At 35.5% G+C, this 20,869-nt stretch overlaps 2 protein-coding genes across 2 annotated transcripts; one reads left to right on the forward strand and one right to left on the reverse strand.

Moving 5' to 3' along the window:
* Positions 1–1,235: 1,235 nt before the first annotated feature.
* Positions 1,236–13,660, forward strand: LOC136817473 (transmembrane protease serine 9-like). The gene is made up of 11 exons (XM_067073801.1): positions 1,236–1,326; positions 2,652–2,755; positions 3,302–3,437; positions 3,998–4,257; positions 5,099–5,385; positions 5,856–5,860; positions 9,637–9,762; positions 10,000–10,097; positions 10,489–10,624; positions 11,297–11,565; positions 12,930–13,660. Exons 1-11 carry the CDS (start codon positions 1,272–1,274, stop codon positions 13,218–13,220), a joined length of 1,767 nt encoding a protein of 588 aa, XP_066929902.1. The 5' UTR covers positions 1,236–1,271; the 3' UTR covers positions 13,221–13,660.
* Positions 13,661–16,186: 2,526 nt separating this feature from the next.
* On the reverse strand, positions 16,187–19,690 carry LOC136817474 (chymotrypsin-like protease CTRL-1). The gene is made up of 5 exons (XM_067073803.1): positions 19,579–19,690; positions 19,071–19,192; positions 18,607–18,730; positions 17,539–17,804; positions 16,187–16,498 (listed from the first exon to the last, which is right to left on the reverse strand). The coding sequence occupies exons 1-5, from the start codon at positions 19,640–19,642 to the stop codon at positions 16,187–16,189; spliced, it is 888 nt and encodes a 295-aa protein (XP_066929904.1). The 5' UTR covers positions 19,643–19,690.
* Between the last annotated feature and the right edge of the window lie 1,179 nt (positions 19,691–20,869).

The raw sequence follows: 20,869 nt of genomic DNA on the forward strand, positions 1-20,869 counted from the left end.
TTCATGCAATCAGATAGTTTTGAGTTTTTTTTTCATGTAGATTTCTTTCATAGTCTTGAGGAAAGCCTCCAAAACCTTTTCCCCTATCTACAATCATGGACAAAATAGGATTTAAAAGCTTAAATTTCCTCCAATAAGGTTTGGAATATAGCTTAGAAGCCACCGAACCCTTCCAAAATTGAAGCATTAAATGAAAGAAAGTAGCAATTTTCGCCCGAACTTTAGATTCTGCAAAACGTTGAAATACACTAAAATATCATTATATTTCGACCATGATTGTAGCTAGACTTTCAACGTAAGAACTTGCTTCTGATTACATTTTAAGTTCATTGATACTAGTATGCTAAACGACTAATTTAGACATAGTATAAAATAGGCAAGCACGCAATAAATGGAGAGTACAAATAATTGTAGTCAATTTGCGCTCAGAAGGCCAGAAAAGGGAACTTGAGTCACCGCATTTGGCTTGGTAGGCTAAACGTGGCGAAGGCATATGACTGAGTGATTGGGAAGTGTTCTAAGGCCTTCAATAGGGTCCAGAAGGCCAGAAAAGAGAATTTGAGTCACTGCATTTGGCTTGGTAAACGTGGTGAAAGCATATCAAAACTGAGTGATTGGGAAGTGTTCTAAGGCCTTCAATAGGGTCCAGAAGGCCAGAAAAGAGAATTTGAGTCACTGCATTTGGCTTGGTAGGCTAAACGTGGTGAAAGCATATCAAAACTGAGTGATTGGGAAGTGTTCTAAGGCCTTCAATAGGGTCCAGAAGAACAGAAAAGGGAACTTGAGTCACCACGTTTGGCTTAGTAGGCTAAACGCGGTGATTTTATAGGAAAAATGAGTGATTTGGAAATTATTCTAAGGCCTTCAATAGGGTCCAGAAGACCTTACTTCCTAATCCTTATCCATTGTAAGCTTAACTAAATTACCCATAATTATTTCAATAATAAGTTCTTTATTTTCAGAAATTTAAAATGAGTTCAAACTTAATAATATCCGTTATATTTAATACTTAAAAGACTGAGAAGGAAATGTCATTTCTAGAATGTAAACACCATCATAACATTTGTTAAAAATCTTGTTCCATTAATCTCAGTAAGTAGGTAACCAAGGCTTTGTAACTGTTTCCGTAGTTTAAAGATATTACTGTAACTTTTAATCTGGGTGTTCACTCAAAAAATGTATAAAAGGCGGAACATCGGAATAAGAAATCGAACAACAGATTCAGAAGGATCAACACACACAAAGAATAGAAGAGCCAGTAGTATTTCAACATGAGGATTATGTTAGCCGTCGTTTTTGCCATCGCAACTTTATCAACAGTTTTCAGTAAGTCATCTATCCATCTAGTCCTGATAAATAAAACAAGTTTAAATAAAACAAAGTTTTAAGACCAAGTACTCATACTCTTAGGTTCCAAATAAACGGGGAGGGGTTGGAATAAACGGGATCTTACTTAGGAAAACCCAAAAATAAGGTAAATATAGGCTAAAATAAGAGGGGAGGTTGAAAGATTTTCGAAAAATGAACAAGCAGGAGGGGGCATTTATTTAGAACCTAAGAGTAAGCTGTACAGCGCATGTGCCCTGGGCGAAGCACTCAAGATAAGAAACGAATCTACCGCCCTGAATGGCACGCTTTTTAGTGAAAAAGTTAGGAAAACGAACTTTTTTGGGTAAAGATTTGGCAAATATGATGACCATTTTTTCCAGAAAAATGGACAAAAACTTTCACTTTAAAACACGGCGATCTTTGATTGGATTAATCGGATTCAAATTTCCTTGTTTTAGCGTAATTTCAAAAAATTAACTGAGAAAAAATGCTTTCTTTTACTTTTATCTTTTAGAGGACAAATATAAGTACATTCTTCTAGCACTTTCCTATCCGGAATTATCTCGATTCCGATTTAGAGGAATCTCAACCGGGATGAGGACGGGATAGAGGGATCTCTCGAAAACGAAAGTGCCCAATAACTGGTGAACAGTTTGATGTATCAAAAGACTTTTTTTCCTACTTTTACATTGCTATAAAGAGACTATATACCAAATTTCATCTCCTTTTGAGCACTACTTAAGGAGATACAAGGGATATTAGCCAAAATAATCCCGATTTTACAAAAGTTCCAATGAAAGATCACTGTGAAAGAATTTCAACATATTTTCTCAAATTTTTATAAAGCTCCTCTGCAATGTTAGGGTCCAACCTTGAGACCATAGTAGTTTTCAAAGCAAAGTGTCCGGGTGCAGGTGTTTCTGTAGAGACACCCCTGCCTCTATACCCTAGTGGGTGTTAAGCACCCAGTGGAGTGGGAATAGAAAATATAAAATTCACTGGGGTGCAAAATATTCTTTCAAATATTGAGTGGGGTGGTAGAAATCTTTTGATTTTCACTGGGGTGAGAAAAGTTTTGACAGCTTTTTACATGACTTTTGGTTTAAAAGCTAGTCAGAGTCTGATTCCCAGTTGGCACACAAGGGCCACACAACGTTGTTTCAACGTTGATCTAATGTTCATAACGTCCATATAACGTTAGATGAACGTTGAAACAACGTTGTGTGCCAGCTGGGTTTATATATATGGTACTAAAGTAGAAGTTTCATTTTGATTCGATGGATCCATGACAATATATGACAATACTGATCACTTGTTTGCAGGTTTCGAATGTGGTTTAACAAAGAAGCAAACAGATGCAATGAACAATATCAACTCAAGAATCATAGGTGGTGTGGAAACTGAACTCGGTCAATGGCCTTGGATAGTTAGTATTAATATACGATATCGGCGTTCCGAATTCTCCCCGAATGATTACCAATGATGCATTGCGCGGAAAGTCAATATCGTCCGTGAATTTATTTGCGCAATGCATCATGGGTAATCATTCGGGGTGAATTCGGAAAGCCGATTTCGTCTATTGAAAAACTTTTAGTTTATCATCCATATTTTACTCGATTACTCAATTACTTGTTATATGATACAGCCCAGCTGGCACATAACGTTGTTTCAATTTGTCTCTATTCTTGACTGATATATCGCTCTACCGATGGTAAAGAGCCCTTTCTTGAATCGCAAGTCAGATTTGCAAATAACTTTGTTTCAACGTTCATCTAACGTTATATGGATGTTGTGAACATTAGATGGACGTCGATTCAATGTTGTGTTCCAGCTGGGAGTCAACCATAACTGAAACTCAAACATCTAAAATATAGAGTGTTTATAAAAGTATATGACTTGAAAGTTAGAGAGTCGAAATAATATTAAATTTTAGAGAGCGTCAACTATATATTTCTAAACTTAATATTCTTAGGCTGGTCTTACAAAGATCAATCAAACTATAAATGGACGTCCCTTCTGCTCAGGGTCATTGATTCATCCAAAATGGATCCTAACCGCTGCTCATTGTTTCCGCTTCCCAGAATTTCGTGAAGTCAGAGTAACTTTAGGTAAGAAGATATTTTTAATTTTAGTATTTTTGAGTAAAGAGTTATTTCAAGACATTAAATCATGTTAATTTTAGTATCTATGTACGAACCTCTTTGACGTATTAGGGTTGGGTTCCAGTTTAATAAGATGACGTAAAATCTCGATATCTAAGTAACTGTCAATGCAATAATATCCAAACCCTGACTCTTTCATGCATGTAGATCAAGGAAAGAGTTGTGAATGTCTTTGACCTTTGAATCTTTCTTAGCAGATTCTTCTCTAGCTTTTGACCATATCTTATCGTTTGTCTCTTAAAACCAAAAACCATCGCAATCTTTTGACTTGATGAATACACCTTTTCGACAGTAACCGCCAATTGCCGTGCGGGCATTTTTTTGTCCGTTTATCCCACTAAAACCGTCCCAGTCCTTTTTTCGCACTTATAGACAATAGAAAAATGTGTCAAAAAAGAATTGGATCGAGTTTAGAGGGATAATTGGCATAATTAAATGATTAAGTGGCACGCGCTTGACCACGCGGCTACGGTCGAAAAGGTGTATTGTTCCATCTTAAATTTTAGGAGATCGAAACTACACAAAAGAGGAAGGAACCGAACAGCGTCGAAAAGTTATTCGTATCGTGGAGCATCCAAAATTCAGCCTTGAGACAGCCGATAACGACTATGCATTGGTAGAACTGGAGAGTCCTGTCGAGATCAATGATTTTGTGCGACCTATCTGTTTACCACGAAGACCACGAGGAAGATATGCTGGTCGTAATTGTAAAATTATTGGTTGGGGAATTTCGTTTGTCGGTGATTTTTCTGTTACAAGACCAGAGGTGAAATAATATTTTTTTAACCCCCTGGATATCGGATATCCAGGGGGTTAAAGATTTTTGTTCAAAAGTGGATATCCAGGGGGTTAAATATCTACAAGGTAGCGGATATCCAGGGGGTAAAGTGTCTTTTCAATTAAAAAAATACAATATCAAGGGGTAAGCATCTTTATACGAGAGGATATCCAGGGGGTTGAGCATTTTTTTAAGCGTGGATATCCAGGGGGTCTTTACTAATAAAGTGGATATCCAGGGGGTTCGATACTTCGAAAAATCAATATCCTCAACAGTGGGGGTAAAATCTTTTTCTGGAAAAGCCCAATCGACCCATATTTCTCTAACAAAGCTTTTAATAAATCTTTCCTCTAATCTCGAATTTTCCTTCATCTAACAAGCCAATTCAACGTGTGTGTTCAAGTTATGGACCAAGCTGGCACACAACGTTGTTTCAACGTTTATCTGACGTTCACAACGTCCATATAACGTTAGATGAACGTTAAAACAACGTTGTGCCTCCACTGTACAAGGTGTGGTAGTGAAATCTCTATAAGAGCTGGTAAAACTGTTAAGGCTTCTTTTACATATTTTTCAGCACTTCAAACCTGAATCTTTATCTTTGTCTTATCTTTAATAAAGCAAATTGAACTATTTTGGGGTTTTTAAGGCTTTTTTGATACTTTTTTTACAAACACGAAAGATGAGCCTTCGGGTCGCTTCCGACTGCGGTCGCAGACTTACTTACTTATTTTACAAACACGCTCAGTTTATTTTGGCATTTTCGAGCCAACTCTGTTTTTCTAAAATCATTTAAAGTCTTTTTATAACAAAGAATCTTTTTGTTTAGGTCTTATTGGAAGGAGACGTCCGAATCTTCAATGCGTCCAAATGTTCGAATCTTTGGAAAAGTCGAGTCAACATTACACGAAATATGGTCTGTGCCTCCGGACCCAATCAGATTCCAGCACATTGTTTCGGTGATTCAGGAGGTCCAATTCAATGTCAGAATGAACGAACAGGGAAATGGTTTGTAGTTGGGAGTTCATCTTTTAGTACAGATTTCTGTGACGTCATACCACCTGTTTCATCGTATGTACCAACAAAGTTAAGATGGATTCGAAAGTTCATCGGATGGTAATCATTGAGTTTAAAGCCCCGCTAGAGAGGAAACTCCTGGATGGGAAAGGAAGCTTTTATATTTCCCATCCAAAACGCGTGGCCTGCGTCGTTTTCACACTAACACCGGATTGAAAATAAAGTCGATTGATAGATCTAAAAAAAACCTATACTGCGGTAAAACAAAGAAAGCGCTAAATTTAATCTGTCGTCCCAAAACTGCCAAAATCTTAAGGCTTCACTTTTTATTGCTGAACGGCTGAAGATTTCTCTCTAGCCCTTCCGGCTCTACACTCAATGGTTGGTGATGCATTTTTGTGCCCTTCAATATGTTTTTTTTTTAATCTAAAATCTATATGATTCGATTTGAATGTATACATCCCTAGAGACTGAAAAAAGGAAATTGAAAGTTTTGCTTCGAAAGATTTAGTCAATTTGAATATTTTTTAATCGGTTGGATATCTTTGAATATTTTTAATTTCGCCTAGCGAAAGTATTACTATAGCCTTTCGCGGCGGCGGTGGCGGCGGCGGTGTAATAAAAAAATTAGAAAACGAAAGTACCCGATATGGTGGACAAACTCACTAAATTCAATTTACAAATTACACGCTCGTATAACCACGGACGATTTTTGCGGGTTTTCTTTGGATTACGTCATATATCTTTGTGTCTTCAGCTTCAAAGTTTGGATTTTTTCTTTATTTTCTTATAAGCATATACTTTATAAGAATCAAATCAATAACTCTTGATAAACGGTGATATACCCTTCGGTAATTAGTTCTTACAATGTAAACAAGGGATGGTGCACAATATGAGCATATTTATATTTCTTATAAGCATATACTTTATAAGAATCAAATCGATAACTCTTGATAAACGGTGATATACCCTTCGGTAATTAGTTCTTACAAAGTAAACAAGAGATGGCAGGCAATATGAGCAACTTATTTTTCTTATAAGCATATACTTTATAAGAATCCGACGAAAATTTACTCTGGCCTTAATGCGTTTACCAACTACCAGCAAGTGACGAATATTTTTCCCCGACGAAGTTTTCCCCAATAAGGTAATTATGTTCATGCAGTTTAAACTTTAGGCGAAATTTACGACTTCAAGTCGTCTTGTTTAATCTTTTAATGTTTTTTTGCTATTTTTATTATTATATTTTTAATCATATTTTTAAGGATTTTAAAATCTTATTTTTATTGAAGAAAACAAAAATAACCCAGGACGACCTGATGTATGTTAAAAAAACATTGCATTGTGTATTTATCTTTTAGAACAAGTTAAAATTTTACTTTATTTTTTATATATTTTTCCCCTGAAACAAATTTCACACGTCACAAGGAATATAATCTGCAAACAGATTCCGATTACCTTAAAGGAAGTAATATTCGCGGGAGCTAGTTTTCGTGGAACTTTCGCGGTATGAGGGTACGAAGATTGGTGCATTTTGCGTAACTAATTTTCGTGGTTGACACTAAAAAGCACGAAAATTAGTCCCCGTAAAAATTAGTTCACTTAAGGTGTACGCTTCTTTATTTATACTCGGGTGAAACAAGGCATGTCCCAAATATATTTTGCGTGACGCGCACCGCTTCCAATGATTCCTTAACGTTCATATATAGCTCAAAAGAATCATATCAACGAGCGGATTTCGAAAAGTGCTGGGTCAAAAATTATCTAAAGATATCGGTCAAAAATTGATTTTGACGTTATAAAATACATCGAAAAAACACATAAAGTCATAAAGTAAGATTCAAATGACGTCATTATTAAAAAACAGCGATTTTGGCAACTGAACCTAAAAATGCGTTTTTTTACCATTAAATTGACAATTATTGCCCAGCAATGCAAAAAAGTTCCACAAAAATACCAAATTTTAGTTTGAGGTAGGTATGTATTACATGCTAGATTTTGGCTCCAATACTGGACAAAAGGTTTGTAGACTTCTGCAATATTTACAAAATACTTCAATATCGACCAAAAACAAGTTCCCAAGCAGTCTAACCGCAAGGGCAAACCACAAGGGCTTGATTAACTGGCTTACACCAGTATCAAAACGCTGATTTTTTGCTTGTGGTTCCCTCAAAAGCAATTCAAAAGCAATGCAACGACTTTAAAAGTGTTTTTCTTAACTTCCATCCCCTTTCAAACACATTGAAGAGTCATTTTGCTCTATTTCTTATCATTTTTCACTGAAATTTCATTTGTCTACTACCTTTTGTCCAGCGTTGTCGGTTAGGATCCAAACCTAAAAATACCTAAAAATACTGTAAGTATATTTCAGAATGATTTCCGCTCATAAGGGAGCGGTCATAAAGTTGGAAGACTTGTCTAGGGGGGAGGGGATGCGAAATTCTTTTACGATTTTTGGAAAAATCCTCCACCCCCTCTAGATACTTTATGACCACTCCCTAAGTAAGTACGGATTCTCCTTCATTTAAACCCGACGACCAGCGGTCACTGAGACACAGGGGTGTCTATTTAAGGTATCCAATTATCAGAACAGCTTTCAAATCAAAGGATAACGCACTATGATGAGTTAGTTCAATCGCGTGTCATTCAAATATACAAAACAACGTTTAAATTTAATTGGTAATTATTACTTTATTGAAACACTAGGTTAAATCTTAATATAGGTTATCCCCGGATATCAGGGTTTAGAAAATTTAATTAACCTTTATAAAATATATCACTAATCACACTTTTAACCATCTTTATTATAAGACGCTTAAATCGGAACTCCCCCTTTCTTGCATGAAGCTTTATTTCGCAAGCAATTTTAAAAATATGGCAATTTCAATTAGATTTAGATGAGATGGAGTTTTTATAGGATACTTTAATAATTGGTCATTTGAAGTAATGATGCATTCTTTAAAAAAAGTAACAAAATTGTTTTATTACTTGCTAACAACCAAATCAAATAAGAGCTTGTAAAAACTCCATATCGTCCCACTCGATTTGCTTTCAGAATAACCTCAACCATTTCCAACTTTTTTTTTAGACAAAAAGCGATCATTTTTGAGAAATACCATAGGAAATTTTAGCTTTAGATAATTTTCTTGAAACGTTTTAAAATTGTCTTGTGGAATTTTTTCCTTCGAAAATACAAGAATAATTGTATCGGTCGATTTTCCTTGAAAAATACAAGAATTTGCTTTAGGTTGTTTCCTTTGCAAAATAGTTTTGTTCAATTTTTCTTGGAAAGTTTAATAAATTGTTTGCAGTAATTTTCCTCGAAAAATACAGGGAAATGTTTTAATGACGGTTCGATTCAATACACAAGAAAATGTTATTGTTAATTTTCCTTCGAAAATACAAGAAATCGTTTACATAATTCTCATTAAAGTAAAAATTAAAGACCAGAGATGAATCTTCAACCCTCTCAAGCAAAAGAAGTGAGGCTTTAACATTCGCACCACTTTTTGGGACGACGGATTGAATCCTAGGATTTTCTTTGTTTAAATACATTTTTCGAAACCCGGTAAAAGATTTTATTTTCAATTCGGCGATGGTGTGATATTTTAGATGGAAAATAAGTACATTCAGGGGTCTCCTACCTTGAGTTAATTTTTTATTCAGAAATTTCTTAAGCTTCTTGTTCAATCTATTATCAGCCAAGATTCAATAAGTTTAAGTCTTTTATGGTAGTAAATGATCAGTTCATGATTAGATTTTATCAGACAAACAGTTTTTTAAGTACGACTGTTTCCGCTTGTTAGGTCGGATCAGTAAAATAAGGCATTAAAATGCAAGTTATATAACAAATTTTCAATACCAACTTAAGTCTCTTGTCAAAATTCTCATTACCTAAAATTACGAAAGTGTAGTGAATTTTACCGCTTCTTCCGGCTGTTTGTGTGCACGTTTTTTTTTTATAAGAACGAACTATATAAGAACACATAAGTCTTCGATGGCCAAAATATTAAGAACAGGTTAAGAACATTTTAAAGCTTCGCAGACTCTAAAATATCCAATTTCTTAGGAAAATGGACAAAAATACTCAAGAGGAAATGGAGAAAATAAGAACATGTTAAGAACATTTTTAGGCTTAAAACTCAAAAAGTTAAAAACATCCGAAAGCTTCAAAAATTTTGGATGTTCTTATAAAAAAAACGTGTAGATTAGTTACACTCTATAACAATTTTGATTGGCAGTGAGATTAGTTACACTCTATAACAATTTTGATTGGCAGTGGATTATCTAATTAAATTGGAAACAAAGTATAAATAGGGCCTTATAAGCATCAATTTCTTCGACCGAAAGATCTACCGAGAGATCGAAAACAAACAAGAAAGAAAATCAAGAATACTAGCAAGTTAGTGAAAATGAGTACGAGAAATCTTCTATTGCTTGTTTTGGTTGGTACCATTCTATGCGTGAACACTTCAGGTAAGACGTCTAAATACACCCCTGTCTCAAAGACTAAAAATTGTTTGGCCAGTGTGATGATGATTGTAAGGGGAAGAAAGCTACAGGATGGCAAATCTATTACTTAGATGGTCCATCCGTCTACGAACTTTCTTTCGACCTAGAGCCTGACAGAACCTAGCCTGAAACTTGATACCAACTCTGTCTCTATCACTATCATCATAAACTTTCAAATCCTTCCTTTCTCTTCAAAATTAGCTCAAGAATGTGGCTTTCCAAAGAAACAAACGATGGACCGAATCAGCGCCCGAATTATCGGTGGGGAAGAAAGCAGACAGGGCGCCTGGCCTTGGATGGTAAGCACACGAATTTTTTTTAATAACTTAAACAGGAAAAACATTTAAGAATCAAGGCGTTAGAGTGTTCAGACTAGTTTTTTCTGATCACTTCAGTTGAAAATGCCTCATAAACCTTACCCCCTAACTCGAAATTTCCCTCACTCGAACAAATTTGTGTTTACCGTGCTACAGGTACAGTACAGGTTTAATTCTCCCTAGAATTTTCGATTCTGAAAAAATATTAAAATATCAAAAATGTTAAAATATCCAGAATTCTCAATATATTTTAAATTCGATTGCATGTTTGCATAGTTCTAAGTAGAAAGCGCACTCAAAATAAGTTTATAGACGTTTTTTCAAAAGTTAACTTAACTGCAGTGTGATTTTTTTGAATTTTTTAATATTTCAGGCTGGCATCACAGAAATTAAACGGTCAATTAATGCTCGACCCATTTGTGGAGGATTATTACTCAATGAGAAATGGGTTCTCAGTACCGCAAGCTGCTTTTTGGTAGAAGAGCTTGGAAATGAAAGAGTTACGTTAGGTAAGGTTACAAGAATGAAAGAGTTACTTTAGGTAAGGTTACAAGAATGAAAGAGTTACTTTAGGTAAGGTTACAAGAATGAAAGAGTTACTTTAGGTAAGGTTACAAGAATGAAAGAGTTACTTTAGGTAAGGTTACCAAGAATGAAAGAGTTACTTTTAGGTAAGGTTACAAGAATGAAAGAGTTTACAAGAATGAAAGAGTTACTTTAGGTAAGGTTACAAGAATGAAAGAGTTACTTTAGGTAAGGTTACAAGAATGAAAGAGTTACTTTAGGTAATGTTAACTTACTTTTATACCACTAAAGTTATGAAGATTTAGGGTTCAGTGAGTGCAGTTTTGACTAGTTGTCATCTTAAAATTAGAATTATTTTCATATTTTTTTAGTAAGCTGAGTTTTTGGGTTATCTCATTCGTACGAAGTTTCGAATTAGAGAGTACATCAACTGTAGATTTCACTTACAGCTAACTCTCTCTACTTCGATCTTCATGGGACCAACGATTTTTCTTAGACTAAGAGAAAGATTCGAATTTCAGAGGGGAACAATATTTTAGTTCGAATTTTAGAAAAGTTCAAATGATAAAGGTTCGAATTAGAGAGAGTTCATTGTATTAAAAGTTAAAAGAATGTTATGCTTTTATGTAATCAGAGTCAATTTGTTTTTTCTTTAGGTGATAAAAATTATAGGATTGAAGAAGGTACTGAACAACGAAGAACAATCGCCCGTATTGTATACCACCCGAAGTTTAACATCAACACAGCAGACTTTGATTACGCAATGCTAGAGCTTGACAGTCCCGTAGAAATTAATGATTACGTAAGACCGATCTGTTTACCACCTAGTTTGATGCCGGAAAGTCGTTTCGCCGGAAAACAATGTAAAATCATTGGATGGGGAATCTCTGAGATCATTGATGATACGAGTGCCATATTTCCACGGGTGAGTCAAAAATGTCATTATTCTGACGCATGGCGTTCTAAATGTAATTCTTCATATGCTTAAGTCATTTTTCTAGCGGAAACACCAGAGAGAAAAATGAAAAAAAAGTTAAAAAATATGACGCCATCTTGACTTACACATATCAAGAATAAAAATCTTTTAAAAAGTTTTTTTTTTTTACTTTGAACTAATGTCTGATGAATTTTTGAATATTTTTTAACGTAAGTTGTAGTCAGATGAGATGGAGTTTTTATAAGATTCTTTAATAATTGGTCATTTGAAGTAATAAAAATGACGCGTTCTTTAGAAAAAGTAACAAAATTGTTTTATCACTGGTTAACGACCAACCAAATCAAGTAAGCTTGTAAAAACTCAATCTCGTCCAATAAGTTGTCATTCTCTACTCATTTTACACTTTTAGCACATGCTGTAATGTTTTTTATTTCATTGAATTTCGTAAAAAAAATTAACATAGGTGTTTCTTATTACATCCTTATAAAAAGGATGCCAAATTACATCGATACAATTTCCTTTCTTTGATAGCTCCTGTTTGTCGCAAACCCAGCTAAAGGCCAGTCTCCACTTGCACGCGCTTCGATAGCACTTTTGCGAACAAAGCTTCCACGCTATTGGTCAAAAGAAAAATGAACCAACTCCATTGGCGCGATTTGACATAACGGTTGAAAAAGTTGAAAGGTGTTCAACTTTTTTTTCAAGCGTGCGCTACAATTTTATGACGTAATCTTTTTTTCAAGCAAAAAGGATTGAAGCCAAAAGGTGCGATCGCAGCGCGCGCAAGTAAAAACACAAACAGAATTCTACTTTTCCCTCTCTTTTCTTTACGCAACAATGCAGCGACTTCAAAAATAGGCCCCTCGGATTTTGACGTCAATTCGTGTTTGCTAGGCCTTAGGCTTAGAACGGTATGTTCTAATATCAACAAGAGACAGCATCCGGCATGGGAAGGGGGTACTTAGGCAAAAGTGGATGCTTGGTATGTGCAGACAGTAAGGGTTGTTTTTTTTCATCTTTCAAAGTCCCTCTAAGGGTCGCAAAAATCAGAAAGTTTTAAATTAGTGCCTCTAAGGATCGGAAAATTCACGATTTCTTGGAAATTTATTTGATTTAGAGTGAAAAAATTGTAAAAAAGTCACTTTAAGTGAAAAAAAATCGAAGAAAATTAAAAAAAAGTCTCTCTAAGAGTAACCTTTCAGCAAAAATCAGTCTCTCTAAGGGTCGAATTTTGGAGGTCATAACCGCACATACCCCTCATCCGTCAACCCTAGTACAGGGGGGCATCAGGTTAACTTTAAAAAAACCACGCGAAAGTGGAGACCTTTAGATTTTCTTTTATTTCTTTTCAGAATTTGCAAGAAGGAAACGTCCGAGTTTTCAATCGTACCGAATGTGAGAAAGCGTGGAACCAATTTAACACCATTACTCCTAACATGGTATGTGCTTCTGGGCGTAATTTCGTCCCTGAGACTTGTTTCGGTGACTCCGGAGGTCCACTTCAATGTCAGAATGAACGCACGGGACGATGGTTTGTTTGGGGTATTACGTCATTCTCGACTGGTACTTGCGATGGTCTCCCAACCGTCTACGCTTTCGTTCCCGCGCAACTAAAGTGGATCAGAGAGGTTCTAAGCTGGTAGTTTTCAACTGATATAAAGTGGCACGGAAATATACCACACGGAAAAAGTGAGCGTAGGAGTTAGGAAAGAAAGTTTTTCAGTGGTAGGGGCTGAAGCACCTTCTCACCAACTTTTCCTCGTTCTCCTACGCAGCACCTATATTTTAGCAAACGCCCGTCCTTATTTATGTCCCTCACCCTCTGACGCCACTTATTCAAGAGACTAGTTTGCTGACGTCTACAACTAATACAAAATGTTATTCCAACGACTATTTGATGTCTATCACCACGTCCATATCGGCATATATGTTGTGTCGGGCGTTGCTTTATCGTTTCATAACCGCCCGCTCAGAATCTTTTTTTATCCATTTTTAGTAATTTTTTTCGTCTTTATTTTAATCGTCTGAGTAAACTGCAAGCAAAAATTCCAAGGAAAATGAACGAAAACATTTTCTTGTACATATTGAATGGGGCTATAATTCAAACATTTTTCTATATTTTCTAAGGAAATCACCATAAACAATTTCTTGTATTTCCAAGGAAAATTATGTAAACAGATTTCTTGTATTTTCCAAGGAAATTATTAAACACATTTTCTTGTATTTTCCAAGGAAAATTATGTAAACACATTTCTTGTATTTTCACATTTCCAAGGAAAATTATGTAAACACATTTCTTTGTATTTTCCAAGGAAAATTATGTAAACACATTTCTTGTATTTTCCAAGGAAAATTATGTAAACACATTTCTTGTATTTTCCAAGGAAAATTATGTAAACACATTTCTTGTATTTTCCCAAGGAAAATTATGTAAACAACATTTCTTGTATTTTTTTTGCTACTCTCATCAGGTCATTTTTTAAGAAAAATCTATTTCTACTGGCAAGGAAAGAAGATTTTGCGTTGCTTAAATCTACTCCAATCGAGAGTATCTTATAAAACTATTCTTATATACTTAGAGTAGTTTGGCCATCGCAGTTTGCAATCGTGGTTAGACATTCAAGGGTAACTTTGAAGGACTTTGAATAAAATAAAAATAGAAAGAGTATGTTCAATTTCCTGAATTTCAAAATATTCTTGAAAATGTTCAAAAAAATGATTAGATATAGAAAGAAAAGCTTAATGCGAGAATGAGCTCCAATTTTAAGTCTTCCCAGCCGACACACAAGGTTGTTTCAACGTTCATCTAACGTTATATGGACGTTGTGAACGTTAGGTAAACGTTGAAACAACGTTCTGTGCCAGCTGGGTTTGCATAAACTTTCAAATCGTACCCCAGTCCATTCCCATAGTTTACTTTTTCATGATTCTGATATCAAATAAGTTGAAAATGATTGTCAATAACAACAAAGTGCTCTGCCAGAAGGAGCTTTTTTCAAAACTTCATTTTTTGTAGTACTTCAAGTCTCAGCTGGCACACAACGTTGTTTTAACGTTTATCTAACGTTCACAACTTTCACAACGTCCATATAACGTTAGGTGAACGTTAAAACAACGTTGTGTGCCGGCTGGGATTTCTTGCGTACACTCATCATGATTCTGATATTGTAGCGCACGGGCTCACGATACGATTGTATTGCATTCATAACACCAAAATCTAAAACTGGCTCTTTGTACGAAGATTGGTAAACTTTAGGACACCCCTGTCTCACACCCCCGGTGGAATTTTTTTCTTGAGTGGGGACAAAATCCCCAATGGGAATTGTTGCAAGCTTAAAAATTCCAGTGGGGATGGTTTTGGAGTGCAATTTTTAGACATTGATTTTTGAGTGGTGTAGAAATCAAAGTCAATTTTCCAGTAGGGCTGAAATTCCAGGGTATTTTCCCACCGGGGACCATATTTTTTGCCAAATTTTCCAGTGGGTCTCAGTGCTGGGTCTGTGACACGGGTGTTTTTAGGAGATGTATAAGTGTAGTGTGTAACGTGGTATGTTTTAAAGGGACATGAAAGTACTGACGAAATTTGTAAACAAACCGTATGTAGCGGGATACAAAATCAAAACAAATGTCACATGTCAAAATGAAAAATCAAAACAAATACGGCTGATTTTGAATGTTTCAATTGTTTTACAATTTTGTTTTGGACACGTGATTTTAATTGTTCTCTTTAATGACACGTGGTTCACGCAATGTTTACATTTTACCATAGTACTTATAAAAAACCCTGGTCTGGAAGCTTATTGTTTTAAATTTTTGTTAGCTTTTTCCTTTGTTATTATCAAAATGTAAAAATCGATTTGCTCAGTTTTTGATCACGTTACGAAGTATTCCTCTTTGGATGGGTTTAAGATTTAATCACATGATCAATAAGTGAGCAGAACAAACTAATTTCTCAACGCAAGTTCAAGTAAGAAACAATGGAAAGAAACTAAAGGCTATCAGACCGGGGTGTTTTATACGGACTATCATTTTACTACTTTTATGTCCTTTTAAAGTTGAAACCTTTGCGAAGCAACACGACATTGATTTTAAAGATAAGAATTAACTTGAAAATTTAGCCAAGGTATTATCTCATTTTTGCAAAGTTAACATTTTTTATAAAAACAAAAGTTATTGAATATACCATAGAGTAGTTAAAAATTTTGAATAGAGAATAAAAACCATAAATGAAAATAAACAAAATTTTAAAGCTAAAAACAAAAACAATTGCTCAATATTGTTGATGGCTTCAGAGATGAGTCTTGGACGGTTTTCTGTGTTCGTATTTTGACTAATTAAAAATCACGAGAAAGTAAATATTCTACGCGTAACGACTTTTGGAATTTTCTTTATCACGTCAAAAGACAAAGAATGTTTTAGAGATGAAAATTTAAGCATTTTTTAATCAGGTCACTTCATAACATCATAAGATTTAAGAAAGAGTCTTTGGGTGGCAGCATGTAAAATCTTGCTCTTATTTGCCAACAATATCACATAAATAAGTCAGAGCATAAAAGAGTCAAAAGAAAACATGAAAGTTCAAAAATTTTACAATGATTTAAAATGTTATTCAAAAATACAGGTTCACCAGAATCACCACCCACGTCACAACGCGTCGAATCCATCTAAGATATTGGGGAACAAAAGTGAAAACCGGGGGTCTTCCTTGACAATCGTTTGGACCGAAACTGGTAAGACCCCATAGATACCAATGTCCTTTGGATTTACATTTCAATGGACCACCAGAGTCACCAAAGCAGGCTCTTGTAGTTTCACCAACAGCGCAGACCATATTTCTGGTAATTTCTCTGAAAAACCAAGCTTTCTTGCACGTTTTCTTCGTTTCTTCGTCAGAACTTTGACTTTTTGCTTCTTGAAGAATCTGAAAATTGAAAAAATTGATTGAAGTTACTGTGCAGTCTGATTATGAGTTATGGAAATTTTGAGTTAGGAAATAATAAGTACTTGCTATCGCATGACTTCGAGTGAAATACGAGAAAAATTTTACGAGTTCCGAGATTTTTCCATAATTCCATAAAAAATATTGGTAAAATCTCTGAACGAGTAAAATATTGAGTATTGCACGAGATAAAACAAAGAAAAAATTTGGTTTGCAGGAAGGCACTTACTATGACCTTGTTGGCCTTTTTATAAATTTTCCTCCCGCCACTTACCCAGTTCCCCAAATATCAACGCGGTCATATTTTCATACTAGAGAAATATAAATACAAATATTTGGACCAACCAAAATGCTTATATTTTTGGGTCGGCAATAATATATAATAAATAGCCTCATTCTTTTTCAGTCTGAGGAGCCTGAAAATCGATTTTCACGTTCTATGCACGCGAAGGGCTCATTTTGCTCACATAAGTAAGCAAGTCTATCAACCTGAAGGCTCGTCTTTCGATAGCTATCTACCCGAAGGTATGGGAGGACGCCACTCTTTTCCCCTAGATTTATCCATTCACCTTTGTCCCTTCTCTTAGTGCTGAGCATTAATTATATAGGCATTGAATACCATTTTTGTACTAAGTATGAATTCTATGGTGTGACCCGGCCACGTATTGAACTCACCACCTTGCGCATCGTAGCCGAATGCTCTACCATTGCACTATGTACGTAAAAGTTTTGCACAAACATCAAAGTACTTAAGTACCTTTTTAGGTGGGAAACCAGGCAGTGCCGTAGGAAGCATTTTCATATCGGGGGGGGGGGTGCTGAAGTTTAGTGACACCGCGAGGGCCAATTGAAAATTTGAGCTTAGATTGCTTGAAAATGCCCGAGGAAAATAAAATTTTTTTGAAAAATTTTAAAAATTGGGGGGGAGGAGCCCCCCTCGCCCCCCCCCCCTCAGTTGCTACGGCACTGGATAAAGATGTAAAGGAATCTAAAATAACAGAATATGTTTCAGGATTTCTTACCGTAGGATTAGTGAATCCTTGAGGGATGATTCCGTTAACTCCCCATCCCGTAATAACACATTCATCACCATCAAAACGGTTTTTTTTGAATTTTCTCGGAGGTAAACAAATTGGTCGAACATTTTTTGTGATTCGAGCAGGGTGTTTCAATTTCAACAACATAATGTCATTGTTTGATGAAGGTTCGTCATACTTTGGATGGGTAATGGATCGAATGACTCGGATTTGTTGTTCTTTGCCCTCTTTTACAGAAAAATCATTCTCCCCTGAAAATTGAAAAATTAAAAGCAATATACAAGATAAGGCTGGGGTAGAAAAGGTATAAGTGACAACGATTAAAAAGGTAAGTGAATACGAAATGCTTTAAAGCAAAATGAAGCTATAGAGTTAATTAATGGCCTTTAATTAACCCTTTCAGTGCCAATGTCGTACCCAGACATGGGCTATGTAGGTAATGCCCAGTTTGAGTTAGAAATCGTCATTTTTGGTATAACTCGTAGGAATTGAATTGTGCTTTATGGTCAAGCAAAGAAAAATCAAAAGTGAGTCTTTCTAGCGAGATTTTAAGCCAAAAAGTCAAAAGAATGCAAAAGTTTGACTTTTTTAAGATTTTGATCATTTTCTGACCATTTTTGGTCAACGAGTGATATAAGAACCTCCAAATTTGGCCCTGCTTTACTTGATTCTGTCTTCCAGTGAATTAGTTTGAAGTTTTACCACTGGGCACTTTTCTATTATTCTATTATTCAGGCAGGCCCACAAGACAGGTCCACGAAGACTCTAAGCTGTCCAGTGAGCTATGAACAAGCTTCTAACTCCTTCTAGATCCGGAGATATAAGCCTTTAAAGTTTGAACTAGCGACTTTCTTTAAAAAGTTTGGAAAAAAATGACCGTGGCACTTTAAAGGGTTAAAAGACGGAAGTAATATTAAAATGATTTGAATAGCTAGAGATTAATACAATCATTGATTTTTTTGCACCTTTCTAAGAAAAGTGAAACAGGCTACCCCAAATTTGGGAGAGAAATCGAAATCGAAAGAAATTTGTTGGGATAGAAAAAATAGTTACCTAGTACTACACTTTCAATTGGAGCCCTTAACATACAATGAGCGGCAGTGAGCACCCACTTCGGATGAATAAGGACTCCACCACAAACGTGATTGCCAGGTTGGCCGACTGGTCTTAAAGATACCTGAAAAATACGTGATCATTTATGCATGATAAGAAAACCCTATGGTCATTTTCTGATGGATGTGAAAAACCAACCGTAAAACCGCGGATCCCAGATCTTAATGTTATCGATTGATGACAATACGAGACTCACATTGAAGATTTAAAACTGGGCTTGCCAGTGAGAGACAATAACTCAAAAAAAAAGATATTATAACTAGAGTGGTTTGAGACGAGGAGTGGGCTTTTCCAGAAAAAAACCGTACACCCACTTTTCCCCGCACGAAGTTTTTTTTTCCCCGATAAAAGGCGCCTTTTTGAGACCGCGCAACAACGATCGAAAAGGTGTATTACATACATACCATCCAAGGCCAAGATCCAAGTTGTGCATTTTCACCGCCAATGATTCTCGCTTGTGGAATGTTTGGAGTGCTATTTTCTGAAGGTCCTTCCCGTCCGTTGTTTACACCGCATACATAGTGTGCTGTAAGAAAGTGTAATTTACAGAACATTTCAACTTCGTGGATACGCCTTGGAAAAAGTAACTATTAGCATTTTGTCCATATTGCCTTTCGAGTAGATAGAGGGTAGTGAACATCAAAATACCAATCACAAGATAACACAGATAATACATTTTGATTTTAAGGATAAACTTTTGAAAAACAAGTTACGAATTGAAAGAACATCTTTTTACCTTTGATCCAAGGATATTCATTGTCTATACAGTTAAAGAACCCTAAGGACTATTATTGGAAAATTTTGGGTTCGATTCCATCAAAAATCGACCATCACTATGCTTCGAGGTAAACATGTTGCACGGATAACTGCAAAGTGAAGTAGTGGAATCGCTTAATATGAAAATAAACCTACCAAGTGTTTTTGATGACAACGTGAAAACGACAAAAGCAATCGAAAGAAAACGAGAAAACCGCATTTTTCCAGTTATTTATAAAAGGTCTTGCGTTTTTGTCTTTCGTTTTGAATGTAGTGATATTCTACTTTCTACCAAAGAGCTGGTCTATTTATTGACACTCAGTGGCATAAACAAATTACAGTAACGGAACATTGGAGGATATTAAAATCTTGGATGGCAATTTATCCGTCTTTGAATGAAGTTCCTTTAGAACACAAAAACTCAGGTAACTGGGATCATCCATAGATCCTTTGGTTGTAAAGATACACAGGTAATACGGATTCAAACAATTTTCTTCTGTAAAGACTTTTAAACCTTTTTCCTTTTCAATGGAAGGATGGAAAAGAGACAAAAGATGTTTACATACTCCGGAATCAATTATACACCAGTGGAATCACTCGAATGATTACTTCGAGATGGAGAGATTGGGTTGTTCCATTAAATTATCATACGTGGACGAACCTTCTCAAGTCAAAATTAAATTACCATACGTGGACGAACCTTTTCATAGCAAAATTAAACCTTTTCAAGTCAAAATTAAATTATTGAAAATGGGTGGATACCCTCTGGAAAATGGCAAAATTTGCAAAAATACCCTTTGAAAAATTCTTTTCGTACTTTAAAGTGTTGGAGGACGAACAAAAATCAGTCTTTACCCCGCCCCTGGAAATTTTGAAATAAATTTTTACCCTCTTTGAGAAATGACAAAAACATCCCCTGGAAGTTTTTCTCGGGCTACCCCCTGGAATTGTTCGTCCACTTCTCTGAATGGAAATAAAATGGAATGACCCTCAATTGCTTATCGCTTCTTCATTTTGTTGGATGAATTACCACAGATATCTGTAAAGCCCGAAGGGCTAGATTTGCGGCTTTTATCGAAAAGTGAAGCTCATCTTTGGAAGGATTTCCTACCAGAGTCACGTGACTAAAATATGCAATTTCACCGGTTTGAGAGATGTGAAATAGCGTTTGCCGCCTACTTTTTTTTATCTCGCGCTCTGAAAACAATTAAAGTGCTAGATCCTATCCATCGGCACGAAATTTAAAAAGTCAAATTTTTGCTTCACTTTTTTTTGCTGGAGAAAGCTTAAAGTTGCCTATCTAGCCCTTCGGGCTTAGATATCTGTGTGAATTACCCTCATTCACAGTGTTTTTTTTTTCTATCTTTTGGTGATACCTGTAAGCTCTGTGTCATATTTCAAACAAAGAATGTATTTTTGTAACAAAACAGAAAAAACAGAATTTAAG

Source organism: Clytia hemisphaerica, unplaced genomic scaffold (genome assembly GCF_902728285.1).
Source record: "Clytia hemisphaerica strain Z4C2 unplaced genomic scaffold, Clytia hemisphaerica genome assembly, whole genome shotgun sequence".
Classification (NCBI taxonomy): domain Eukaryota; kingdom Metazoa; phylum Cnidaria; class Hydrozoa; order Leptothecata; family Clytiidae; genus Clytia; species Clytia hemisphaerica.

Bases quoted from the DNA above. Each gene is read 5' to 3' on its own strand.
- LOC136817473 (XM_067073801.1), top strand. From the start codon at position 1,272: ATGAGGATTATGTTAGCCGTCGTTTTTGCCATCGCAACTTTATCAACA. The intron at 3,438-3,997 runs GTAAGAAGATAT...CTTAAATTTTAG, and splicing joins TGAAGTCAGAGTAACTTTAG to GAGATCGAAACTACACAAAA. The intron at 11,566-12,929 runs GTGAGTCAAAAA...ATTTCTTTTCAG, and splicing joins CGAGTGCCATATTTCCACGG to AATTTGCAAGAAGGAAACGT.
- LOC136817474 (XM_067073803.1), bottom strand. From the start codon at position 19,642: ATGCGGTTTTCTCGTTTTCTTTCGATTGCTTTTGTCGTTTTCACGTTG. The intron at 19,193-19,578 runs GTAGGTTTATTT...ACTTTCTTACAG, and splicing joins GTTGTCATCAAAAACACTTG to CACACTATGTATGCGGTGTA. The intron at 16,499-17,538 runs GTAAGAAATCCT...TTCAATTTTCAG, and splicing joins AAGGATTCACTAATCCTACG to ATTCTTCAAGAAGCAAAAAG.